The 27,887-nt window shown below is 43.0% G+C and overlaps 2 protein-coding genes across 2 annotated transcripts; both read left to right on the plus strand.

Annotated features, from left to right (window-relative positions):
- Positions 1 to 292: 292 nt before the first annotated feature.
- On the plus strand, positions 293 to 14,387 carry Sodq (Sodesque). The gene is made up of 3 exons (XM_065236824.1): positions 293 to 579; positions 13,826 to 14,044; positions 14,112 to 14,387. Exons 1-3 carry the CDS (start codon positions 364 to 366, stop codon positions 14,352 to 14,354), a joined length of 678 nt encoding a protein of 225 aa, XP_065092896.1. The 5' UTR covers positions 293 to 363; the 3' UTR covers positions 14,355 to 14,387.
- Positions 14,388 to 14,950: 563 nt separating this feature from the next.
- LOC135713789 (ionotropic receptor 75a-like) lies at positions 14,951 to 27,814 on the plus strand. The gene is made up of 3 exons (XM_065237023.1): positions 14,951 to 15,946; positions 27,098 to 27,351; positions 27,538 to 27,814. Exons 1-3 carry the CDS (start codon positions 14,951 to 14,953, stop codon positions 27,812 to 27,814), a joined length of 1,527 nt encoding a protein of 508 aa, XP_065093095.1.
- The last annotated feature ends 73 nt before the right edge of the window (positions 27,815 to 27,887 follow it).

Below are 27,887 nucleotides of genomic sequence, written 5' to 3' on the forward strand. Positions count from 1 at the left end.
TCCCAAATAGACCCAAATGATGTTGTTCCATTATTAAGTAGGCCATGCTCTATGATTTTGTGAAGTATTTTCCATCGAACATATCATGGCTAATGGCTTAATGTACAGTGGATATTGTTTTAGCGAGAAGTTAGTTTTCATTTTAAATAGTCAATCTACCTACCTGCTGGCCAAGGTACTGACGATGCATCTCCCAGCCGCCCAGTCGACAATTTCCCACCGAAAGCTTATTAATACAACCCCCCGGCAGATGCGATCGTTTAGTCTTGTTTAAATCATTAATCGCGCAACATCGCGTTAGTACGTACGTTAGTAAATACGATCCGATCCGCGTGGTTTTTCCATTTTCCCGCTCGAAGCATCATGGCGGCGAACGGTGGAAGAAAATGCTCTCCGTTGAAGCTGGTAGTTGCAGTACTGTTGCTCGTTTGTTCCGTTTCATCGGCCGCGAAAATTACCCGTGCTATAACCGATGATGTCGAGTTCATTACACCCCGACTACTAGGACTAGGCCCAGGTCCGGGAGGATTGGGACCGCTCGGTCCCGGTGGATTCCGAGGGATCGAGATTCTACCCCGAGTAAGAATATGTAGCCACAAAAAAAAATAAGACAGGAGATCAGTCCCAATTCAGACACCTGTAACCATTAATTTACACAAAGCCAGTCAAGGTGGACCTTCAACGGGGGAAGATTTACTATCTCCGCATGCTTGATAATGCATGATTGCCTTATTTACACCACCTAGTCAGTAGTGACGTGATACCTAGATTCAAGTGATTGTGAGAAAATTCTGCGAAAAGTGCATTGTTTCGTTGTTTTGCGATTTGCTGCCACGCACCCGGCAAGATCAACGATGATCACCGTGCGCATTTCGAAGCCGGAACGGAACACCCATGTGGTCTTCTCCTCCAGCATGATACAAAGTTCACGAACACGTGAAAGTCATCATGGGCAATTAGAACCACATATCTAGTTGAACAAACTCATCGTGAGTTAAACGATAAGGGATGCAACCTCCGGGGGAAGATGATTTTGAATACTATTATATTGCTAGTTCAGACACTGAAGAAGCCATTTTCCTTGAAAGATTCTCGAAAAAGAGATCTTAAACGCTAAAAAGTCATTTTGCCCAGGGGGTCCATCTTACCCCATTGTACGTGTCTAGTCTATTAGCGTCAATCGGAAATTCGCTTATATTTGGGATAAATTCATTTCATGATCCTGACGAATGGATCGCTCCTTGAATCATCCATCGAACATTATTTTTTTTTAATTTAGGAAACTAACGTTAAATTTAAGTGTATTTTAAGTTAATGAATCTTAAAAAAGTTAGATCAATGCTAGTATTCTCCAGATCAAACTTCAAAATTTTTGCACCATGGAGCCACACTCTATGTTTTCACCGAAGGTGCGCCCGAAAGCGCACTCTAGTGAATCTTCAGTGAAAACACGCAGTGTGGCTCAATGGTACGAAAGTATTGAAGTTTGATAACGAAAATGCTAGCAATAATCTATCTTTTTTTAAAATGAATTAACTGAAAATTTAATTGGACTTAACATTAGCTTTCCATATTAAAATGTATTAGACGATGATCCAAAGAGCGAGCCATCCCTGTCTGAAGCGGTCATCATCCGCTGTTTGGAGCGCAACCTTGTTTCATTTGCAGGGCTGTTGCAGAAATCCCCCTTTTGAATCCGTCAATTCCGCGCCACGAATTTACAGCTCAGAAAATAGTTTGAAACTGCTAATTCATTTCAAATTTCTATTACATTCGGAAAGCTAAGCCAAATCACAATTGCAACAGACTGATTATTTCAGACTTCAATTTAAAAAAACACATTTGTGACAGAAAATCTAATCTAAGCTAATCTAACCTAAGCTAATCTAACACCAACCCAGTGAGTTCTTGAAAGCATCCTGGAAAATGATTAATATACCTCCATCATTGTTCTTGTCTATATGATATATGTTTCACATCGAAGATACGTGACACATACCAAAACGGCCAGGCCTAATGTGCAGCATTTAAGGGGCAAGATGATTCAGAAAACATCGGGCCTGTTTAAATCGAGGATTTAAACGCGATGTTTCAAAATCTAATAAATGGATGAAACGTGGACATCTCGTACCGAAAATCGCGTTTGTGGTAATTATAGGGTGTCCAACGTAACTATGTTTACAGCAAATTCGATTTTTATTTCGTATTCATGTTCTCTATAGTATTCTCTTTCTAACCACAGCAAAACAAAATCTTTTCTGCATCGCAGATAGAGTCACTCCCCTCGGAATTAGAAAACATTTTAGAGTTCTGCTTCTTTGAAGAAACGTCTAAAGAATTTTGATGAGAATGCTAAATGAATTTGAAGAGAACTGTAGAGGAATTCCAGGAATATTGTTATTGTTATTGCTCAGTTCACACCCTGGCAGGCTGCTGCCTACCGATCTGCACTTAAGCCAGGCATGAACCTACGGAAATTTAGTCGTGGCCTATGCTAGACCGTATAGCATAACGACTTTCCTTTCACTAGCAGGCTTTTTAGTCCCACTAGCGTCCGATTAGGGGATAGTAAGATTTTTTTTTTTTTAATCTTTATTTTAGAGATTTTTAGCCTGAGGCTAGTTCATCTCTTTAAGGGATAGTAAGAGATTAAAAGAATAAAGAAGAGAGATAGAGGATTTTGTTGTCTTGCTGAAAAAAAAACACGCCGGCTTGTTGTGCAACATCAGGTTTGTTCGCTTTCATTCCGTTCCAAGGGGCAACGTCCATCGTCCTCGTACTCAAATACCTGGGAACCTCCAGAGGTGCACAGGGCCAACGTGAAAGACTTCCATTCTGGGCAGCTGCTTGACCTGGGCCCAGGTCAAATTCCTATCGGCATGCTTAATTTCCTTGTTGACGCTCCGCCGCCTTAGTATTTGCCTTTGCTGCGATGTTCTGGCGGATTTAATTCATAATCAAGCGCTTGCCTGCAGACTTAATTTCTATTGCTATCGGCATCTGATGACATTTACATCTGAGATCCATTTGTGAGGCCACCAGCCACAAGTTATACACCGCAGGCAGCGGTTGATGAGACCTGCAGCTTTTGAGTGTTCTCCACTGGTGCTGCACAGATTCCACGTTTTAATCGAAGTTTCGAATTTTGGTACGTTGACCAATCCGATTTGATTTCCGCTTTTGTGTAAATGTCATATTATCACCGACCTTATTACCATCACCTTAGTGTGTGATATCTGGTGTACGCTCCTCTGTGTTTTCGTTACCAATGCAGTTAATTTGACACGTTTGTTGCATTCGCGTATGTCTCAATATTATTCTTGCTGAACCACCGTCAAACCCACTATCCAGAGGCAGCGAACCACCTTAACACCTGAAATTATACAAAAACAAATTAAACATTAGCACCAACCCCCCTTCCTCGATTGCAACAGCTCCAAGCCATGCAACAGGATCATTTCGTGCCCCATGACAACTTGATCCAGTTGCTTCCAGGTTCATTGTTTTGGCGCCAGCCGGGAGAGACTTGGTCCTGTACCAAATGCTTTCCTTGTCTCCATTCCGCTCAGCTACTCGCAATTGATTGTGACATTAGTGGGCGGAATATTACAATGTGAGACAATTCAATGCAGACGTCTTCCAAATTTGGCCGATCGTCAGGTAATCAGTGGGTTACCACCTGGCACCTCTTAGTAAGCACTATGCTACGAAGCGGACCGGAAGTTTCAATGAACAACCTCCCCCAACTGTAGAGGAATTCCAGGAATAATTCTTTAAAAAAAATCTGAAGCTAATTCCAATTGAATTTGACTAGAAGTGCAAGGTAATTTTGATAAGTTTTTCGAGCAACTCGTAAGGAGAACTACAAGTAAATTTCAAGGTAGTTTTGAAGAGACTTTTATCCGGACTGTGAATAGAATTCCAGGGAATTCTAAAGCAAATTTTAAGAAACTTCAGAGAGAATTTTAATATCAAGGGTTAAGTCACTCAGCACAGTGTGTCGAAAGAAGATTCGGCACAGCTTGAGCACATCTATCGACACACCTTCGGCACAATCTCGTAGGCATTGAATTGTCAATTACATAAAATGGGAGCACTGCTGGACACTGTCATTGAAGTTATTCACAACATTATGTGCTGTTTGACTGTGTATTTCTGAAACATTCTCTAATTGAATGTACTAGAGGAACTCAACCCAGTAATTCATTTCTCGGTTCACATTTAAATTCGAAATGTAGGCTTCCGAGGGCTGTCGATTGCTATCGATGTCGGTCACAAGTCTTTCAGCTACTTCGCAAATGGAGTGTACTACGAACCGGAATGCAAGAACAATTTGGATGGATTGGATCATGCAGTGGTGGCGGTTGGATACGGAAAACTCAAAGAACTTCTGGTCCAACTACTGGGGCAAAGGTGAAGGGTAACAACTGTGGCCTTACCACCGATGCGACGTATGTAAATTTGAAGTGAGATTTCTGTTTAAATTAGAATTAAGTAAAAGAGAAGTTTTATTTTCGGATATGTGTCATCTTATAGAAAATGGAATAAATGGATTTCGATTTTTGTAACCTAAATAAAAAAAACTGTAAGTTAATTAGGTTGAGTGAAAAGCAATAAAAATTCCGTGTGATTGTGCCGTGAAAAGTAGTTCAGTATTGTTCAAGCTTTTTTTATCCTTTATTATACAGATTTTTAGCCGAAGGCTAGTTTATCTCTTTGTATTCTGCCTATAATCCCATATCAGTCCCATATGGAAAAAGTAGGCATTGAGAAAATGGCAGTCGAAGTTACGAAGTGCAATCCCCATGTAAATATTTGATAAATAATAGTAAATCAATTGATAATTTTTTAAAGTTAAAATCTGTTGCAATGAAGCTTGCATATTTTGTTATATCAACGAAATATATGGCTATTCAAAAAGCAGATCTTTAGCTTGAACTAAGGGCGATTAAATTTTAGGATGGGACTGATATGCGATTATTTTGCTTGATGGGACAAACTGACCTGATGTTGTTTTCACATTTTTCATGATCAAAGTCCATAGTTTTATGACATAATCCCCCCTATTCTGCAAGTCACGTGACTCTCTCTCACCGGTGAGGTGCACGAAACGAAAATCAATTATTCAATTCATGTGTTTCACTTATACATTTTTGCCAAAGCATCAGCCTTATACATTCCATAAGACAAACCACATAGGTCCTATTAGAATGCATAAAAGGTATGTGTGACCGCTTATACATTTCATTTGACACATGATCTTTATTAACTTTTTGCAAGGCGTCTGCTTATTAGTTGACTTATACATTTTATGAATAATCAGCAATGGAAATTTGCCAAAAGGTATAAGGAGATTTCTATCCGTGTGACTTTCCATTTGATTTACATGGAGAGTCACCTCACACGAGGTGACAATTGTCACCTCACCGGTGACAGAGAGTCACGTGACTCGCAGAATAAGGGGGAATATGAACGTGGATGCCAATTGATAGTGGATAGCGTTGTTATCTCAAAATTGACGAAAATCCATATGGGACTGATATGCGATTATAGGCAGTATTGTTCAAGCGAGTTTGGTTTGGTAGATGACCAATTTACCGAGTGCTGGTGATTTGCTGCTGAAAAGCAGGGTCCTTCAAAGGCCACATTCTGCCACTACCGAGCCGAATTTTTATTGCTTCCACTCAATCTAATTAATTTACCATTTTTAAACCGGAACTCGGAACTCAAATCCGATGGCAAAACCGAACGGCTTAGCTTGGAATCCTTCTTCTTTGCATAATCCATTCCGACGTCAGAAAACTGCTTCAGCAGTTCCTCTTCCAGATTGAGCAGAAAGGTGTTTTCCTTCTCAATCGTTTCCGTCGGATTGACCAGCAACGTTCCGACGACATTGGAGCAATAGGACTTGTAACTCGCAGAACACAGATGATCCATCCGAAGAGCAGATAGTTCTTGTCGCTGAATGCACTGAATTACAAGCTGTAATTGCCACCCGACTGGATAATTGACTAGTTGGTATTCACACCGGAGACGTACGTTTTGTCCGTCAGAGCCTGTTCGACAACCTCCGACAGTTTTGGATGTGATCCTTGAGGTAGGGGAAATGACGGATTCGGCATGACAGACTATTTTCGGCAACCCAAATTGAAACACTATTTTCACTGGATTTTCTTACGAAAACACTTCGCTGAATGCATGCAAACGATTCTTTATGCTTTCAGCTTCAATTTGATTATATTTTTACCACTGAGAAAAAGCAATCTAGCAGGGTTTTCTTGAAATGAAACACACGCACTACAAATTATAGCTGATTTCGAGTTGCCGATAATAGAACAGCAGATTTACATGCAGTTCAAATGGAACGGTTGCCGAAGAAAAACTGGTTGCCGATAATACTCGCTCTCACTAGAGAAGATTGCAGCTTTGTAAAAGCGTTTCAAAACAGTTTTTGACAATTCTTTCGACTGAAATTCTTAGAGCAGCTGGCAGCAAAAGATTGTAAACAAATCAATACTGCATATGTGTGCGTTCCATAGAGAAAAAGGCTATAGAAAGAAGGTCGCTGCTTAGGTTGTCGAGAATACGTAAATTCCCCTATTTGTTGAATACGTCTACTGTCACCAGGCAGGCCTCTTGATGGTGATAACCTCAGAGTCCTCCTTGGAGCACATGATGTACCCTATTGGGATGCTGATGTCCACCGTGTCGAAGCTCTTGTCCTTGACGAAGGTTCGCCACGATTAACAGAATTCACCCGGGAAGTTGTCCTTGCCAACGTTTTGCCGTCCTTGTATCCCTTCATCGCCTCCAACAGCTTTTAAAAATTGGTCTTGCCTTTGTCGTTCTTATCCCGAACCAACAGTTTCACCGACGAAATGCCCTCCTCGCCGTCCTTCTCGATGTGCTTCAAGAAGGTGATCTTCTTCTTGCTGGTCAGGAAAAAGATGCACTTTTCGCACAGCACCGTAATTGTATCGTATGAGATGGATAACAACTAGGTAGGTCATGACTTTTCACACACATTTCCTGACAGTTGGTGAAAGGTCATTTGGATTCAATCTGCTGCAATGGTAAGTTGGACATTGATTAGCTGTGGATGATTTGCCCATAATTAATATCGACGGATTGTCACATTTCTGGCGATCTTGCCAGGAGACAATCCTGGAATCTTGAAGATCCCCGATAGGTAATAAAGGGCAAATCACCCACTTGCAAGGAAATCTGAACGCGACTGGGACGGCCGTTCTGAATGCGAGTGAGGACGGATTTGCAAAAATCGTCTCCTAGCCGTGGCAAAGCCACAGGAGAGAACGGGACCGGGACGGTCGTTCTGAGAAAACGAGTGAGGACGGATTTGCAATATAAAAAAATCGTCTCCTCGTGGTGGCACGGCCACAGGATAAGAACGCGACCGGGAAGGCCGTGCTGAGAAAACGAGTGAGGACGGATTTGCAAAAAAAATCATCCCCTCTCAGTGGCAAGGCCACAGAAATAGTATATTGCTCGAGCCATGCCGGACAGACGGGTGAGGACTACCTTACCCCGACCTAGCGGGTTCTGCGCCAGATCAGACGACTGAAGAGCTGCTCTCGCAGGCTCGCACAGACCTGGAACAGCGTGATACTGAAATTCTAAGACTTGCCAAAGAGGTTGTTGAGCTGCGGCTCTTCAAGGCATCGCTCAGTTCCCCGGAGGAACGTTCAAACTCCAGTGACGCCGTAACGGTGCAGTTCATGAACAAGATGTCCACCTCGGAGATTCAGAGCTCGTTTGCCGATTCGGGACATTACGACCTCGTCGATCCATTCCAAGGATTCGTACGTACACACGTGCTTGCGGAAGCGACGATGACATTGATGCCGAAAAGATGTACGAAGCTCGCATTGAGGAGCTAGTTAAACAGCAAGAGGCAGACGAACAGCAGAATCGCTGTCCAACAATGATTGCGTTTTTGCTGCAGAAATTGTCCGAGTCGAACAGCAGATACTGTGATCTGGTTCCAGACTACTGTGAAAATCACCAGTCGATTAACGTCAAAGTGAGATTTAATTCTAGACGCAACCAATGCCGTCGATATTTTTGCTTATATGAAGAAAAAAATGGGAAATACTGGTTATAATGTAAAAATTGACACTGGTTGTTCAGTAAATTTTTGCGGAATACATCTACAACATATTGTTTTCTCTGATTACGCAAAAAAAAAATGGAAATAAAACCAACTCTCCATACATTTTTTTAAATTAACATTATGCCAATAGAAAGGCGGGTGCGCCATGATAATAGTGAAATTAAAACTGACAGCATTAAGGCTGTGAACCATTTGCCGAGTTAAATTTAACTCGTGGTTAAAAGTGACATTTCGAAAGTTATTTTCTATGCTCGAAAATCCCCGTGCTGTCGATCGACCGGTTTTCGAGCCACGGTTGTCAAAATTTAACTTCTTGTCTGTCAGAAATAACCATGCTCGGATAGCAGGGTTAATCGATAACTTTTCATCTGTCAAATTTTAACCAAAAGTTAAAATAATCCACCAAATGGTTCAGAGCCTAAGTAATTCATTATCATTAATTAAAGGGTGTCCAGGATGAAATTGCCACACACAAAATTGATTCGCAAAATTCGAGTTTTCATCCGATTGCCATCAAATTTTCAGGGATTGAGAAATAACTATTAAACTTCATTTTACCATTTTACTCGTATTTTATTTACAGTCCATATGCAAATGCCCGCACCTTGGCCTTAACCCCGGCCATAAGATTCTGCACAACCTGTGAATCAACCGTTTTTTGCATGTAAACCCATACTTTCTTCAGTTCCTCGACTGTCTTCACTACCTTAGGTCGTTTAAGAAGGTGCTGCTTCATAATCGCCCAGTACTTCTTGATGGGGCGGAGCTCCGGAGTGTTGGGAGGGTTGAACATTTTCGGCACGAAATTGACCTTATTGTCCGCATACCACTTCAGCACGTCCTTGGAGTAGTGTCATGAGGCCAAATCCGGCCAGAAGATTGTTGGGACGTTGTGGGCCTTCAGGAGAGGAAGCAGCCGCTTCTGGAGGCACTCTTTTATGTACACCTGTCCGTTCATCGTGTCCTGGGTCACGAAAGGTGCACTCCGCTTCCCGCACGTGCAGATGGCTTGCCAAACCAGGAATTTCTTCGCAAATTTGGACATCTTCTGAGTGCGGACATGCTCCGGAACGCTGAACTTATCCTTGGCCGTGAAAAACAGGTTGCCGGGGATCTGTTTGAAATCGGCCTTCACATATGTTTCGTCGTCCATGATGCAGCATTCAACTTTCGTCAGCATGTTGAGGTACAACTTCCTGGCACGGGTTTTGGCGGACTTGTTCTGCTTCTCGTCGCGATTAGGGGCCTTTTGTACCTTGAACGTTCGAAGCCCAGCCTTAGTTTTGGCCTTCTGGACAAAACTTCGGCTTAGGTGCAGCTTCTTAGCCACATCCCTAACGGAGGCGTTCGGATTTCGGTTGAAGGCCCCAACTACGCGGTTGTGATTTTTGGTGTTGTACGGAATACTTTTTCCTTCACTTCTGGGCTTCCGATCGGTGGTCAACCGTTCCTCGAACCGCTTAATCACTCGCGACACCGTGGAATTCGCGATTCCCAACGTTTTAGCGATGGAACGATGCGAGAGATCCTTGTTCTCGTGATGAATGCGCAAGATTTTATCACGCACGAGCTGTTCTTTCGACTCCATTTCCGCGAGTTTTGATCACAGGACTTTAAAACTTGCAGGATGTAAATAATGCACTATGAACTAAATCCACCCAAATTTTCATTAAATTCTACCCAACGGTTAAAAAGTTAGAGCAATTTCATAGTGTGGCAATTTCATCGTGGACACCCTTTATTGTTAAAAAAAAAAACTTTTATAACTTTTATATCGAAGGAGAGGGAAGATATGAGATGGATAACAACTAGGTAGGTCATGACTTTTCATACACATTTCCTGACAGTTGGTGAACGGTCATTTGGATTCAAGCTGCTGCACGGGTAAGTTGTACATTGATTAGCTGCGCCGTGGGTGATTTGCCTATAATTAATATCGGCGGATTTTCAGATATCGGTCAGCTCGTATCGTAGCAGCCAGGTCTGCAGTTGGCGTAGAGGCGTTTTATTCGTCGATAGAAGGAAACCTTATTGAGCACGATATTCGACATTTTCGGGCATCCAACAATCTCATCCAACAGTTTTCGATGCGGGACGCTTCCGGTTGCTCTCCGACTTTTTTTCTTTGTTGTGTCTGGCGCCAGCATTCCTCTTTGGTTGTCCCTAGGACGATGTTATCGATTGCAATTGCAAACCAAAACATTCAAGCTGTCAGAAATACCGTGCAGCCAAATATTCCATAATATACGTATTTTATACGTATAAAAAAAGCGCAGCTTGCTACATGATCGGCACAATCGGCACACTGAAAAAAATGACCCAAGTTTGGTGTGCGGAACCCCTTGGGGAATATCCATAAAAATACCAAAGGAGTCTGATTCTAAATATAGCTAAAAAAAACCGAAGAGAGGTTTTTTGAAGGATTTCCAAGCAATTTCCAGAAGGGTTCCTACGAGGATAATTCACCGGAAAATGTTGAGTTATATTTCCGAATAAATTTTGAGTAGTGTTGCAGAGGATTCTGAAGAAACTTCCAAGGAAATCCTAAGCTGAGTTTAAAGAAAATTCTAAGAAATATTTTAAAGACAATTTGAGAATAACTTGAAGGGAATTCTCTGGAAAATTCTCATGGAATTCTGAGATGAAACAAAATCTTAAGAACATACCAAGAGATTTCTGAGGATATTTAAGAAAATTATAGAGATGAATTAATGCTACTTCTCGCAGAATACAAAGCTAAATCGCAGTGAATTTTTAGAATTTTTTGGAGGGAATTTACTTGACTTTTCTGGAGGATTTATTTTTGCTGATAGGGGAAATGTTGGCTTCGGCAATACCTTAACCTATTATCGTCATGGGGGTAAACAAAGTCCTAGAGCACTCAAATTTGGCCAATAGTTGCTCTGAAACACAATGTATCCACATGCCAAAATTGAGCTCTCAAGGACGTTGTTTACCCCCCTGACGATAATAGGTTAAGGTATTGCCGAAGCCAACTTTTCCCCTATTAAGAAAATCCTCTATACGCTAGACGTAAATTGAATATCCCAGACATGAAGAAATTTTCTAGATTCTGAGGCAATGGGGCTTATTACGGATGTCACTTCACGGTGAAAACTTGCCACTTGTCGTCACGGTGAAGTGATTTCCATTTGATTTGTACGGGAATCACGGCTCTTATTCTGAGTATCATTTCGTTATCACCGTGTAGTGACACCCGTAATAAGGCCCAATATTCAAGATTCTAAAGTTAATAATAATATTCCAAATGCAAACACTTTTGAAATTACAAAGTAAACGAAACATGACGCATTTAAGGCTTGGACATAGATAGGGATTCTCACTGGGATCATCAATGAAAATTATCACGATCTTGGACTTGACACATTGGGGGTTATTCCGAGAGTCGAAGTGACTTTTGTCACTAGTGAAGTGAGAAAAGTCACGTCGGGGTGACGTGAATTTCCGGTTGATTTGCACAGGGAGTCATGTCTCCACGACGTGACTTTTCTCACTTCACTAGTGACAAAAGTCACTCCGACTCTCGGAATAACCCCCAATCTGTTTGGTTTAGAATAAAACGTTATTTGAAGAAAATGTTATGTATTTATTGTAGTTTAAAGATACAATATGGGTACTGCCATAAACTTCTGCACAAGCTGCTGGTCAAGCTTACCGGACAGACCATCAGCTTACCGGCAAACTTGTCCGCAATAACAAATTTATATTTCTTGGGAACGTCTCCGCGACCCAACATAAAACTTCTGTCCCGGAAGCTGTTTGAAGTCCAACGTTTCATCGTCCATAAGGATCCGTTGAATTTGGTAAGCACCGGTAATAGCCCGATACTTGAAGAAACCTTCCCGAACGCGTCTATTCGGAACTGTACTGCGAACAGCACCAAGTTTGTTGGCCAACATCCACGTCCGAAAATCCTGGATTAGGACTTTGAAAGCCTTCATGACGTTCTGACTGCACCGCTTCGAAGCCTTGATTGCACCTTCCGGAAAACAGATAAACGTTCCTTGAAACTCTTCAGCACTGCACAGACGGTGGTTTTGGCTATTTTAGCTCATTTGAGATCCTCGTACCCGACCATGTCGGATTTTCATATCTTGTGTGCAGAATTATTTCTCTTCCCTTTTCTTAAAGGGCGAACACGAAATTATTGCGACACATTCAACAGGGCATAACTTTTTTACCATTGGGTAAAAATCAACCAAATTTTGCACACTTTCTCATTGATGTGTATTGTGTACATGCTGTCAAACTCGAAGTCGTGTTTTTCGATTCAACGAAAATGGAGGTGAACCAACGCGAGTTGAGAGAACAAATTCTTTCCAAACACCTGGAATTTCCTGACCTGTCGCAACCTGGCAGTTGGGAAAAATGTTGAACATTCACCATTCAACCGTCTCCAGAGTGTTGAAGCGGTTTCAGGAGCGGTTGACGTTGGACCACGGCAAAGAAGCTGGAAGAAAACCGGGACCGGAGAACAAAAAGACGGAGGGAAAGGTGAAGCGGATGATTAAAGCAAATCCCAACGTCTCAAGCCGTGATTTGGCTAAAAAGATCGGCATGTCGCAGAGCTACGTCCAGAATGCAAAGAAGAGAGCGGGACTACATACATAAAAGGTACAGAACTTCCCAAACCGCGATGAGCGGCAACAATCGATGGCTAAAACTCGGGCACGGAAGCTCTACGAGAAGATGCTGACAAAATATGGCTGCTGTGTGATGGACGACGAAACGTATATAAAAGCCGATTTTAAGCAAATTCCGGGGTTGGAGTTTTTCACCGGCAAGAGCAAGTTCGATGTGGACGACAAATTTAAGAAGAAGAAAATGTTGAAGTTCGCCTCCAAATATCTCATTTGGCAGGCCATCTGCTCTTGCGGACTGAGGAGTGAGCCTTTCGTGACAAAGGGCACAGTAAATGGCGAGATCTACAAATCTGAGTGCCTCGAGAAGCGCCTTTTGCCGTTCTTGCAGCAGCACGACGAAGCTCCGCTATTTTGGCCAGATTTGGCATCATGCCACTATTCTAAAAGTGTCCTGGAGTGGTATGAGGCCAATTCTGTCCATTTTGTTCCAAAGGACATGAATCCGCCAAACTGTCCGGAGCTGCGCCCGGTGGAGCAGTACTGGGCAATAATGAAGCGGGAACTTCGGAAGAGCAAGAAGACAGTCAAAGACGAGAAGGACATGTTAAGAAAATGGGAAAAAAAACTGAGAAACTGGTACCGGATGACACTGTAAAGACTTTGATGGAGGGCATCAAGCGAAAATGCGTTCAATTTTACACTCAAGGCTCCATCGATTAACTTTTCTTTTGATTTTTGAAGTAAATATATGTATAAAACTACCCTAAAATTTTGGTTTGATTCTAAACATTATAAGAAAATTGGCATGACATTTTCGGTGTCGCAATAATTTCGTGTTCGCCCTTTACATCGCGTGATAATTCAAGAAAACAAAAACTTTAAGCTTCCAGAAGCAATCACAAGGACAAAAAGAAGGGTACCGATTCTAAATTGGCAGCGCTTTACATCCGTAAAACAATTACCTACCTGTTCAAAAACATCAGTTCCGAGAGTTGAGAAAGTCTAGTATTTTCTAAACCTTCTTTCATTCATTTCATTTCAACGCTTTCTAATTTCCGAATTTATCTACTTAATTTTTAACTGATTCCAGCCCGAACCATCGTGGAAAGCAGGTGCCACGCTGGTAGCGGACAACCCGGAACAGCAAATTATGGGAACAATCACATTCAAACAGTGGGCTCCAGGCCACGTGGAAACGACCATCAACGCGACCGGGCTTCCGGTGGGCAAGCATGCCGTCCACGTGCACGCTTTCGGCGACATGAGGGAAGGCTGCAAATCGACCGGACCGCATTTCCGGAGCAGTATCGTTAGTATTGTGCTTTAAGTGTCAAAGAATGCTTGTTAGTCATGGATATCTTTGTTTTCGACCGTAGATTGGTAACATCGAAGTCAAGGACGACGGCAATGCCATGATCGATTTCCACAGTCCCTACATCAATTTGTTCGGTTTCGCCGGAATCGTCGGAAGGGCGATTGTGATTCACGAGAAACCGTCGGAGATCTATCGTTTCCCGGATCTGTCGATCAACAATCCCGTATCGTTCCAGGGCGAGGAGGACACCGTGGGGGCACGGATTGCCTGCGGTATTATTACCATTCTGGATAATGTTTCGTAGTCGTGTGGGTCGGTTTGTGTGTTTTTATTTTAAGACCTTATACTTTCTGCTGTAATAAACTCGTATGCATATTTGATGTGATGTTCAATAAAAGTTCTGCATTCAAACGGTTAACTAGTATTTTAATAAAATTGAACAGAGGTTCCCAACCTGCCCCGGTCCCGGTCAGGTATGTTCCTTGATATGCAAATAATACATAGTAGAGGTCGGGAATCGTTGCCCTCGAGATAATAACTCAATTTGTAGCAACTAGCAAATTACGGGTCATTAAGTCGTTCGCCTTACCATTATTTCGGTCTATAAAAAAGGTAACATGTGTCCGAAACCTCAAATACTCTGTAACCGAGATGGTGTTCCGACGCTTACCAGTGTTACTTCTTTGCTGTTGCTTACATTTGGTTTCAGTGAATTCAATCCAAATGGGAGTAGTCAAAGATCTGCTGCTTCAATATAAACAATCACAGCAAGTTATTTTGAAAACTTGTGGAGATTTTCAAGAGCAGTTTAACTTTTTCAAATCAGCTAGCAATGAAGAATTTAGTTTCTCACACGGCGGATCGCAAATCGAAAATTCCAATCATCGCACTGTTATCGTTATGGATTTGGCTTGTCACAAGCTTAGTGAAGAATACAGCGAGAACTTTAACATGTTTCGGTGGATTCTGTTCAATAGTGCAACTGAAGTGAACGATGACCTTGAACTTCCAAGTGCACTCATCAACTACGATGTGTTCCACATCACAACAGCATTGGACCGTTACGAAATTAGCAAAATACTCAAACATTCCCCTTCAAGTCCACTGATCGAAGAATCTTACGGCTACTGGCAGTCGGAAAACACGCCTCACCTTCGACTGAACGCCTCATCCGAAACTGAACGTTGGAACCTTCACGGAACGCCCCTGAAAGCATCGATCGTATGCGGTCCCGGCGACGACACCACCGCCACCAAGGTCAACAAAGCCCTGACAATCGCCCTAGCCTCTCTCCTGAACGCCTCGATCACTTTCCACTGCGCCAAAGACTGGGAAACCGGATTGATCGGCGATCTTCGCGCAGGTTCAACTGATCTTGGTGCCACGCCCAGCTTCATGACTCCGGATCGTATCAAATCGATCCAGTTCCTCGCCATGACCGGACCACTGAACCACAGATACATCTTCCGTTCGCCGAAACTCTCCTACACGGATAACGTTTTCATTGCTTCGTTTCACAGCCACGTCTGGCTGTCGATTGTGGGAATTATTCTCCTAGCAACGGTACTTCAGTTGATCATAACACGATTTGGTCAATGTTCAGAAACGAACCGGGCGTCGGAAGCCGCGAAACGGGAAGGTGCCAGCGGGGCACTGTTGAGCATGATCAGCATTGCCAGTCAGCAGGAGGCCCTGCTCAGTTTGCGTTCGGTATCGTCCCGAACGATGACCGTCGTCATGTTGATCAGCTTGATGTTCCTGTACATTAGCTTTTCGGCCAGTATTGTCGTGTTGATTCAGTCCCCGTCGACTCGGGTTAGGACGCTCGGTGATCTAGTGCGGTCGGGATTCGAGCTGACGGCGCAGGACAGCGCGATCGAGAGGAATTTCTTGGCGGTAAGTTTCGGCTTTCAGGGGGGTAAGCTCGCAAAACCGTTCGCGAGTTCCAACAGGGTTTTCACAATTCCAAAATATACCGAGGTTCCGAGACGCAGTACGAGGGTATTTCGATAGTTGTGGAAATTTCGAAAGCTCTCGTTGTTCCCGGAATTCCGAAACATTTCAGGGTTCTGACATTACTGGAAGTTCTGAGTTTTCTGAGAGGTGTTGGGAGCAGTGTTGGGAAAATCATCAATCAAACAATATTTTCCCGCTCTCATACGCTCTCAATTTCACGCGTGATATTGGAACAAAATACCATGCTTCATATTGATTTTACAAACGTGCAAAAATCAAGCTGAGAGTGACTTTTTGTGACTTGACACAAAAATGATTCCGTTGCACATCGTTCTCTTACACTGATAGAAAACATCCGCATTACCTCGACTGATTATTGTATTGCTCGAACCCTTTAACAATAAATATTCTGTCGAATTTCGGATGATTTCCTAATGGTTGAATTCGTCATCACCTGATGAGCATCCATATAACTGTCCTCCAAATAAAGGATGCTATTTATTTGAAAATTGACTGTTAAACATACAGGGCTCAGAGGGCAACAATTTAAGGATAGGATGACTTGTAAATGTTTTAGATGAGATTATTAATTCGATTATTTACATTTCCATATTGAATAGCCATGAGCAGCCATTCATCATGGATACAAAAATCACTTGTTGGTAGAAGAAACTTCCTCCACCACGAAATAGACACTCTACGGTTTCCACCCTTTACCAATGTTCGTACCACCTCTGATAGCGATGGCTATACTTCCACCTCGTTTGTCTGCTGAGAGTATCAAATGACATTCAATAGAATTATGTACATCATCGTTTTGAATGATTTGTGTTAAGGGGCTGAGCCAATACCAAATTCATTTCAATTTAAGATGACTATCTTCCTGCAGAGAGCATTACGCATTCCAACTGAAGGCCTTATCTTTTCTCATAACAATTTTCATCCAGTATTCGAGAGGAAAATGCACTGATTTCAAAACAACCGTCATCCGGTTGCAGCTATCATTCAAAAAGGCAATTTCGATGTTTCGATTTGAATGGTCTGAGGTTTCATTCGAACAGAGGAGGGTGGTTTTGTACAGTGTAGAAAGAGAAAGCATAGTTTGTTATCCCTTTTTACTCTTCACCGATGGCAGACACGAAGTGACTGCTGCCAGCCGTTATGGAAGTTTCGGTTGGGTTCGGGCATAAAGCAAAAATTGTGAAACTCAATCTCACCACAGTTTGTTGAGATTTGCAGCTGATGAGTTTTGTTAGCATGATATTCCGAGCTGCTATATCGCAGCCTGCAAAATTAACCGCAGTTGCTTGCTTGTTGCTTTTGTCTACGAAAATCAAGCGTAATCTTGGGCATTGGTGAGATTTGATTTTTTGATGTTTTCCCCAACACTGGTTGGGAGTTTCTACAGCATAGAAAAACTGGTCTCGAAGCTGTGAAAGTAGCCAGATTACCGGCTTTTCGAGGAGTTATAAGGGTTGTAGAAACTCCATAAGCTATTGAAGTTCAGAAAGTTCAACAGTTCTTGAAATTGTTAAAGGTTTGAAAATAATCAGAGTAGAGTTTCGAATTCTTAAAAGTTTTAAAGGGTGCTGGAATTCCAGCAATTCTAAGAGTTTTGAAAGTTGTTAGAACTTTTGATGGTTCTCAGAGTACTTAACTTTTTGGATACCTACAGTTTATTTTAAATCTAGAAGTTCTTGGAATTTTAATTTTTTCCGCGATTCAATAGGAAGTTTTGAATGTTCTCAAAATATCGGAATTTTCAGAAGCTTATGATGTTCTAGAAGATTCTGGAGTTCTGAGAGCTCTTGAAGTTCTTGTGGGCGTAGGGAATCCAGAATGGCTTACTGTTCCTAAAGCGCTGGCAAGACTAAGCAGTTATAACAATTGCAACACAGAAACCACCATCAAGATAGCGCTATAACATGTTATAACTCTGTAGTCTGAACAATGCATAAGAGTCGCAGGATACTTCAAAAGTTCCCAGAGCCCCAAGGATTGCTAGAGTTCCTAGAATTTTGCAAGTTTTCCCGGAAGTTCTTACATTACTCTGATGAAGATTGTGGAAGGGAGAATAAGGGACTTTATTTTAGTTACCTCGATTTCTAAGTGTCCCATAGAATTTCCGAAACTCCTGGAGTTATGAGAGTGTTATTTTTTTTTATTTTTCAATGGTCCAGGAATTCTGCATTTCTTGTGGTTCTGGAAGTTTTGAAAATTCTCAAAATAACTGCGTTAAGAGTTGTTGCAGTAACGCCAGAGGAGCACGAGCAATATGTTGAAGAAGTGTTTCGAAGAATTCAGCAAAATGGTTTGGTGATCAACGGATCAAAAAGTAAATTTGCGCAGTCCAGCGTTGAATTTCTAGGTTACGTAGTTGACCAGGACGGTATTCGACCGTTACAGGTCCCGGGTTCAGGCTGTGGCAAACTACAAGCTACCTACGACAGTACAAGGGCTACGGAGGTTCTTAGCTAGTTTTAACGTATACAAGCGTTTAATTCCAAAGGCTGTTGACATGCAGGCGGAGTTACGAAAGCTGATAACAGACAACAGGAAAAACGATACTAGAACAATCGTGAGATGGGGTACTTCCGCTCACTTTTGATCATTGCAAACATTCGTTAGCAGCAGTTACTTTGCTTTACTATTCAGATTCAAACTACTGGCTCTCATGGCCGACGCTTTAAGTTCCTCCGCGGGAGCAGTTCTTCAGCAGTTATCTAGAACGAATTGGCACCCGCTCGGATTCTTTTGCTGCAACGGAATTACTTGGCATTTGAACGTGAACTGACAGCAATGAAGATGGCAGTTTTCATTTTCACCGATCCCAAGCCACTCACCCATGCTATGATTACTAACTTATCCAGTAGGCTAACCCACGAAGAATAACATCTGCGATATAATTCTCAGTTCTCACCGGATATTCGTCATATCGGCGGCTTGGAGAACACCGTAACTGATAACAGGAAGGTGACACAGAACTGGGCAACCAGACGGTTGATCTCCGGCAGATTTGTGTGGGCGTCTATGAACAAAGACATCAACGATTTCGTTCGCAGCTGTGTACTGATTGTCAGGCATCTAAGGTAAATCGTCACACCGTTACTTCTTTGGGCACGTTTGATCTCCCGAAATCAAGATTTCGGTATATCCACATCGATCTCGTCGATCCACTTCTGCCGTCTCAAGGACACCGCTATCTTCTCACCATCGTGGACCGCTTCACACGTTGGCCAGAAGCCATCCCACTTCCGGATATAACCGCACCAACAGTTGCTATGCTGCTGACATCTGAGTGGATCGCTCGTTTTGGTACACCGGAGACTGTAACATCGGATCAGGGACGCCAGTTTGAATCCGAACTATTTCGGGAGTTGACATACATTCTAGGAACACATCATATTCATAAAACAGCCCACAGGCGAACGGGATGGTGGAGCCAATCCTCTGCTAAGAAGGAGGGTTGCTGAAGCCACCACCATTGGTGGTGTCAGCACTGTAGCCTACAGTTTTTATGATATGTTTATATGTGAATTGACGACACGTATGCGTTAAAAAATCTTACATGCGCCTGTTGAACATTTATCACGATTATTTTGCCGCGCAAAAAAACCAAACATCTATGTGGAAGGAGCATAATTTCTCAATTTTTGCATCAGCTGTCTTAGATTGGCAGATAATCGAGCCAAAGAACCAACAACTTTGGCTTCAAGCAAAATGTTCGTGGATGACGTTTCTGCCACCGGAGTGGGTGGAGCGCCTTCATTGAATACTCAAAGCATGCTTTAATGTGCAAAGGGAAGCTGTTTTCGGGAGAGAGCAGGCGGAACGCTATGTTTGTACGGTCGAAGGGTAAGCGAACTACGTATCGCCCTGATTCATTCCGGGATAGGGTGGAGTGGAAATGTTCGGCAGCCCGCAACTCGTCCGGCGTGAGCTGTTTAGATTTAGGCACCTCCTCTACCTCCCAGAATTTCCGGAGCGTTTGGTCCAGGTTCAATGATGTCGTTAAGCTGAGCACCGCACGACCTTCGGCGGCATGCGATGTATTGAAGTGGCCACCAACCAGGTAGCCGAAGACGGAGTTTTGCGCAATGGGTACACCCCGACCGTCGTACAGCTTTCCCGGTTCTAGAATGGAAAAAAGAGCTTATATTCCCAACAAAAGATCGATCTTACCGCACTTGTTATAGCTTGGATCTGCGAGAGGTGCCTCGGCTAAGGCACCAGCATCGACTTCAAACGGTTGACTCGGTTGGTCCGGAACCAATTTTTTTAGTATTAAGGCTTCCACCACGATGACGACAAGGTCGTCGAATCGCGATGATATCTGCAGCGTGACTGCTCCTGTTGTCTTGCTGGGATTCCCATCAGTGATTCCGTTAACGGGAATGTTAGCATTGCGCCTTTCCAGGCCAAGACGTTCGAATGCTTTATTGCTGATCAGCGAGTTCATACAGGCAGAGTCCATCATTGCCCGTACTTCATGGAAAACGTTGTTTTTTCCCAGCACCTTGATGACAGCCGTAGGCAGCAAACTAATACCCCGTTCACATTACAGCCTATATCACGTAATGTAGGCTGTCTTGTAAAGAGCACTCATACTTAGGATTTCCAGTGAAAACTAGATGTATGAGTAATCATTGCAAGACAGCGTATATCACGTGATATACGCTGTAATGTGAACGGGGTATAAGGAAGTTCACTGAACAGCTGGTTTTGAGATCCGCGACATACGATGTCACAGAATTCGCTTGCTTTGGTACTTCTGATGTTGTTGTTGGCTGCTTCTTTACAGTTGCTTCATCTTCACGGAGTTGGCTAGAATCAGGAACAGAGCTGTCGTCAATTGAGCAGAGCAGCGAATGATGCTTTTGCTTGCATTGTTTGCATACAACTGTCGACGTACAGTTCTTCACAATGTGGGTCGTTTTGAGGCAATTAAAACAGAGCTTGGCTCGTTGGGTGAACTCCCGTCGTTCACTCACTGGCATTTCTTTGAAGCTGGCACACTGGTATATTGTGTGAGCTTCTGAACACTTAGAACACGGTTGCTGGGTGCTTGCGTGAAAACTTTGAATGGTCTTACTTGACGATGTATTCTTCGTGTTTTGGTCCGTTCTCCGATCGTGTTCCTTCTTCGTGGTCGTATCAGTTCCCTTCTTGGAAAAGGACGCGCAAGTTTCCAAGGCATCGCATCTTCGCTCGAGGAATGTGACAAACTCTTGGAAGCTAGGATTGTCCAAATCGACTAGCTTCTGAGCCCACAATGAACGGGTTTCACGGTCGAGTTTTTCCAATAACAGATGAATTAACCAGGGGTCAGGAGATTCGTACGATTCACCGAGAGCCTTAAGCTGCCACACAACTTCATCCGAGGTTGACACAAGTTTGCGGAGCCCAACGAGACTAGGCGCAGCAACCGGCGGCTGGTCCACAAATTCTTTGACAAGTGCCGCGACGGTATACTTCTTCTTATCGTAGAACTCGTTCAGCTTATCCCACACTTCCACATAGTTGGCGTCGGTGATAGTGAACGCACTAACCAACTGCTTCGCCTCTCCATCTAAGTGGGACAGCAGGTACTGCAGCTTCACGGAATCTTTGAGATTTTTCGAGTGAATGCAGCTTACAAACAGGTCCTTGAAGGAAGTCCAGAGTTTCCGCTCGCCCTTGAATACCGGAAGAGTTATTGTTGGCAAGCGCACCTCAATCGGAAGTTGACCCCCGGAAGCCTGAGCATCAGCAAACGGACGGGAAAGATTCATGGAACCTACTTGGCCAGCCAACTGTGACACGGTGTTCGAAGCTGCAGTTTGTGACGTCATCAGTAGCCGCTGTGAATCCGCAACTTGATTACCTCTTTCAGATCATCCATTGGTTCGGCAACTGTACTTTCGCTGCTTTCGTGGGGGTTATGTTCGTCGAGTAGCTTGACGTAGCGCCCTTTTAATTGATAGTACATTTCTTCGAACTCAAACCGGTGATTGAAGACCGAGTTGATTTCTTCGAGCGCTTCAGACTGCTCTTCGATTTCTCATTGCACTTTGTCAAATTGCTCACAAAGTTCAGTGAGTCTGTTCAATCGCTCCTGAATCTCGCCGAAAGGAGGATTTCTTCTTTCGACCGCACTGGCGTTATTCTGCTCCCATTTCATGCGCTGAAAAAACACATTGCGACGTTTCCGAATCGCTTCCATAGCGGTTTCGTAAATATCGGCTCGAAGGTCCAATGTTTTCGGGAGAGAGCAGGCGGAACGCAATAAAACGCGGCGAACTAATTAAACGAAAATGGACTGTATTTTTACTTATATTTCACATGAAAGAAACGTGTTCTCGACCGCTCGGTCGGACGAATGAAAAACTGATGATTTCCGGAAGCGGTATTTTTCTTCTATGTTGGGAGCGCGGGACGACGAGTTTGACAGCTGGTTTTGCGAGGGGTAGGACCACGCACGAACATCTAAGTTGGGCGCAGGGTTGGACTGCACGCGAAAAGAAGCAAATTTAACCATTTCATAGAAGAGAAAAGTAGCCAAAAGTGGTGCGTTTCAGAATAAAATTGTAATTTGTTGGTCCAGTTTTGTGAAATCGCTGGTAGAAAGTCTTGATAAACTGCTTGACAAAGTGGTTCATTCGAGTGACCAGTTACCTATGGTACTCCGTGTTAGCTGACTTATAACGAATATACGTTGTATACGAGTACCGTGAATGAATACAACGTATAGTTCGTCTAGTTTTACATTGCAAATGCTATGGAAAATTAGACGAGTCATACGTTGTATTCGGGGTACTCGTATACAACGTATATTCGTTATAAGTCATGTAACACAGTAGGATTACGCAGCTCCTTCCGCGAGGATCTAAAATGCTCTACTGCTGAGTTGGTGTATGGCCAGGCGCTAAGAGTACCTGGAGAGTTTTTCGACCCTCCAACGACAGGCATCGATCGAACAGCTTTCGCCAGACAACTCCACGAAGCGTTTGCGGAAATTCGGCCTCCAAAAGCGATTAATCATTTATTTATTTAAAACAGCAAAAGAGGGGTTATCTTCCATTTAATTCCACTTAATTAATTTTGGTATCCATGACAGATACGTATTTCGACTACAATGTGCAGCCTTCATCAGTGTCATTCCCACTAAAGAACTTATCAAAATCAAACCCCCTAGGTATAAAAGTCAAGATCACAGGTATAAAAATGAAACTACAATGTGTTGAATCCTACCCTACCTACTCTTTTGCTGTTTTATTTAAGCATTCCGCTAACAACCCAATTTCATTAATTCATTATGATGGCAACCAAGCCTTTGGGATTTTCCTTATTAGAGAGTTGAATAGATTTTTCTCCTTTAGTTTACTTAAATTTTTGGTTTTTATTAGTTAGGTAGGTTCCGATTCAACACATTGTAGTTTCATTTTTATACCTGTGATCTTGACTTTTATACCTAGGGGATGAGTACTCTATTCACAAATTGAGGTGTGGACATACCAAAATCAAACGTGGACACGACGGATACAAACGAGTGAACAATACAATGCTTTTAGACAGTGTGGATCCGTGAAATCCTTGGCAATCTTAGAGATGAAGCCAAGTTGACGATTAGCCTTGGAAATAATCGATGCATAATGGGACCAAGATCCGTCACTTGAACCACTCTGCTAAGAACAGTATCATCGATGTGGTATTGATAAGTTATCGGGTCTTTGAACATCATCACATGACATTTCGCGACGCTGATGACAAGCTTGTTCGAGCGGCACCACTAAACGAACATGTTGAGCAACATTTGCAGGTGAAAACAGTCCTCGATGCAGCGTACCATCAAATAGATTTTTAGATCATCAGCATATACGAGCTTGCACTTGTGGCCAAGGGTAGATGCAGCGTCATTGAAGAATAACACAAACAATAACGGGGTCCAAAATTACTTCCTCATGCGAAGTCTACCATCTTTCTACACAGTGGTTTGAAAAGTTGCAGTCATGTCTTCGTTGGAAGCGTCCTTACGAAGAAACATATGAAGTTATCAAGCTTGGTGAAAAAATCTACAATAAGGATTTTAGCAGCCACCCGACTGACGATGGCCGCACGAAAGTCAAGCATCCGGTCACCGTGTACACCCTATCCAATGAAAGCGGATTGATAACCACCCTACGGATTTTGACAGTTGATAACGCTACGTCTTAAAGTGAACACGAGTCTGTAGAACTGTAGAGAATAAAAGTCTAATTCACAGGTGAGCATGCATAAGGGCGTAACCGCGATGATCAATTCTCTTCGTCGATTTTCTCTTTTGTTAATAACTCGCTAGAATTAACGTTTCTCGGTGCGTTTGCTGTTGCTTTTGATAGCCAATACAATCTGTTACAACTCTGCATTGAAAAAATTCTAGAAAATTGTTTCGCATGCATAAGGGCGAATACGCGATGATCGATTCTCTTCATCGATTTTCTCTTTGCATTGCTACAGCTAAGCGAAACAATTTTCTATAATTTGTTCAATGCAGAGAAGTAACAGGTTGCATTGGCTATCAAAAGCAACAGCAAACGCACCGATAAACGTTCAATCTAGCGAGTTATTAACGAAAGAGAAAATCGACGAAGAGAATCGATCATCGCGTATACTGCCCATAATCGCATATCAGTCCCATCTTTGCTTGATTTCCTATCCATATGGGACAGATATGCGATTATGGGTAGTATAGGCCCTTATGCATGCTCACTGTCGAATTGTATAGCTTTTCCGTCGATTTTTCCTTTTAATTCTACTACTTTTGTATCACTTTCACTATCGCTTTGAACTATACTTACTTACCTTACCAATCAGGCTAAGGCCTTGTTGTCCTCTGCTGATCGAAGAAGTCGTCTCCACTCTACTCGATCCATGGCCACAGTTCGCCAGCCTCGTAGTCTGCGAATGGTCCGCAGGTCACCTTCTACTTGATCGATCCACCTTGCCCGCTGCGCGCCTCTTCTTCTTGTTCCTGTTGGGTCGCTTTCTAGAACCATTTTCACTGGGTCGTCGTGCGGCATTCTTACGACGTGCTCAGCCCACCGTAGTCGCCCAATTTTTGCAATGTGGACGATGGATGGTTCTCCCAGCAGCTGGTGCAATTCATGATTCATTCGCCTCCTCCACGTTCCATCATCCATCTGCATTTCACCGTAGATGGTTCGCAACACCTTCTCTTCGAAAACACCAAGGGCGCGTTGGTCCTCCACGAGCATAGTCCAGGTCTCGTGGCCGTAGAGGACATCCGGTCTAATCAGCATCTTGTAGACAGTCAACTTCGTGAGCCCAAATACACGAACTCATCGACCACCTCGATTTCGTCACCGTCAATCTGAACTCAGGGTGGGAGGCTAACATTGTCTTCCCTTGAACCTCTTCCTTTCATGTATTTTGTCTTTGATGCGTTGATGTCAAGTCCAATACGCCTAGCTTCAGCCGTCAGTCTGATGTACGTTTCCGCCACCGTCACCCAGTTCCGTGCCATGTCATCGGTGAAGCCAAGAAGCTGGATGGACATCCTGAAGATCGTGCCCAGGGATGGAAAATCATTTACATTAATTTCGTGCATCATTTACATTCATTTGCCTCTAACTTTTTCCATCAACAGAATACCGTAAAATGATGTGTGAAGCTTTTGATATTAACTAAAAGTTTTGTAAATAACTAAAATCTGTATATGTTATGCATAACGAAATAGAGCTGGCAGAACATGTTATTGTTTTTCAGTGAATGCATTGTTGGTGGGTTCTTATCGCTCTGATTCATCATGCATAAGAGACACATATTTGAGTTGTTTACTAAAGATGTAGCTAATATCAAAGCCAACAAAAGCTTTGAACACTATTTTACAGACTTCTGTTGATGAAAAAAGTTAGAGGCAAATGAATGTAAATCAATGCACGAAATGAATGTAAATGATTTTCCATCCCTGATCTCGTGTCTATCCCAGCTCTTCTGATCACACCTTCTAACGTGATGTTGAATAGCAGACACGAAAGTTCATCACCTTGCCGTAACCCCCTTCGAGATTCAAAGGGACTCGAGAGTGTCTCCGATACTCAAACAACGCACATCACTCGATCGTCGCCTTGACCAATCGCGTCAGTTTATCCGGAAATCAGTACTCGTGCATAATCTGCCATAGCTGATCTCGATCGATTGTGTCGTATGCGGATTTGAAATCGATGAACAAATGATGTGTGGGCACGTTGTGTTCGCGGCTTTTCTGCAGAACCTGCCGAATCGCGAAAATTTGGTCTCAAATGATGACAGGCGGCGGCATAGAATTTCGTAGAGTACCTTGTAGGCGGCGCTCAGCTGTGTGATCGCGCGGTAGTTGCAGCTATCCAACTTGTCGCCCTACTTTTGTAGATTGGGCATACGACACCTTCCATCCACTCCTCCGGTAATATCTCCTCCTCACAAATCTTGGCAATTACCCAGTGCAGCGTTCTAGCCAGTGCTTCACCACCGTATTTTAATAGCTCACTTGGTAGTTGATCTACACCAGTTGCTTTGTTGTTCTTCAGCCGACCGCTTTGAACTATAACATATAGGTATTTCGTTTACTACTTGTAAACTTCTTCAGTGTATTCAGTCTATGACTGAAGAAGTTTGCAAGTAGTAAACGAAATACGTATCTGTTATAGTTCAAAGTCATAGTGAAAGTGATAATGCGGTATGGAAATCATTACTAAAACGCCGCGCCTTTCTTTATTCCTTGAAGTCGCGTTTCCACAAGTTCTTTCTATAAAAAGGTCCTGAAGTACCGTAGAACCGGGAAATTATGGAATTCCAAGAATTCTTGCAGTTCCGGATGCGTCAAAAGCTTCTGTTATTTCGAGGATTCTGAACATTATTAGAGCGATCGATGTCCTTGAAGATTTAACAGTTTGGACAATGGTTGTAATTTCGAGACTTCAGACACTTCTTGTAATTTTTCTGGAGTTTTCCGGAGTTCTCAAGGGTTTGTGTAGTTTTGGAGTTTCAACTCCAGCTTTTAGGAGGTTCCTCTTTCATTCTACGGCAAACTCAAAGATCTGTTACAACATTAGCTCTACCACTAATTTACAGAATGCTTCCACCTACATGCAGTTCAAGAGTTTCAGTGGTGGGTTCATAGGGATATCGGAGGGAACCGAAAGAATACGCCGAGGCCTGAACGCTTTCCACGGGGACACAAATCTGATCTACCGCTACATGGTCGACCACTACCGGGAGGATGAAAAGTGCAACCTGCAAGCCATCAATCTGCTACATCCCCTGCTGCTGAACGGTTACTACACTGTTGCTAAGGATTCTCCTTTTAAAGAACACGTGAAATTTGGGTATGTATTTTTTAAGGTTCTATTATCACTTGACTCGCATCTGTAATAAGAAAATAGGTTAGACAAGCCTTACGATTTAATTCGATTCGAAATGATAAAACTTAAACTTCATACGATTTCGATTAAATCTTCAGTCATTTTTAGTTGCTTGGAAACACATTTCAGTTGCGATCAATCCACTTCCAGATTGCTGAAACTGCGTGAACTCGGATTCCAACAGCGGCAAATCGCAATCCACTACCAGCGGAAGCCACCTTGCATCGGAGAAAGCGTGTTCGCACCGGTTTCGATGATCGATGCCATTTTCAGCCTGCAACTGATGGGTTGGGCAATGGTGATTACGATCATTATTTTTGCCCTGGAGATCGCCCTAAAACGGTACAATAATATTATGCAGACGGTGCGAGCTCGGTGCGCACGGAAAACCCATGGTAAGGTGCCACCGAAATTTAAACATAACTAAAGGAAACTTCTGGTAGCATGCAGGTACTTACAGAGCACCTTCTACCTATTCTCGGTAGGTATCCGAAAATTCC

The sequence above is a fragment of the Ochlerotatus camptorhynchus genome, unplaced genomic scaffold, assembly GCF_037179485.1.
Source record: "Ochlerotatus camptorhynchus isolate MF236.1 unplaced genomic scaffold, CSIRO-AGI_Acam_v1.1 ptg000577l, whole genome shotgun sequence".
NCBI lineage: Eukaryota > Metazoa > Arthropoda > Insecta > Diptera > Culicidae > Ochlerotatus > Ochlerotatus camptorhynchus.

Excerpts from the sequence above, each read along its gene's own strand:
- Sodq (XM_065236824.1), top strand. The coding sequence starts at position 364 with ATGGCGGCGAACGGTGGAAGAAAATGCTCTCCGTTGAAGCTGGTAGTT. Across the intron at positions 580-13,825 it reads GGATCGAGATTCTACCCCGA|CCCGAACCATCGTGGAAAGC; the intron begins GTAAGAATATGT and ends AACTGATTCCAG. Across the intron at positions 14,045-14,111 it reads CGCATTTCCGGAGCAGTATC|ATTGGTAACATCGAAGTCAA; the intron begins GTTAGTATTGTG and ends TTTCGACCGTAG.
- LOC135713789 (XM_065237023.1), top strand. The coding sequence starts at position 14,951 with ATGGATTTGGCTTGTCACAAGCTTAGTGAAGAATACAGCGAGAACTTT. Across the intron at positions 15,947-27,097 it reads TCGAGAGGAATTTCTTGGCG|AATGCTTCCACCTACATGCA; the intron begins GTAAGTTTCGGC and ends ACTAATTTACAG. Across the intron at positions 27,352-27,537 it reads AAAGAACACGTGAAATTTGG|ATTGCTGAAACTGCGTGAAC; the intron begins GTATGTATTTTT and ends ATCCACTTCCAG.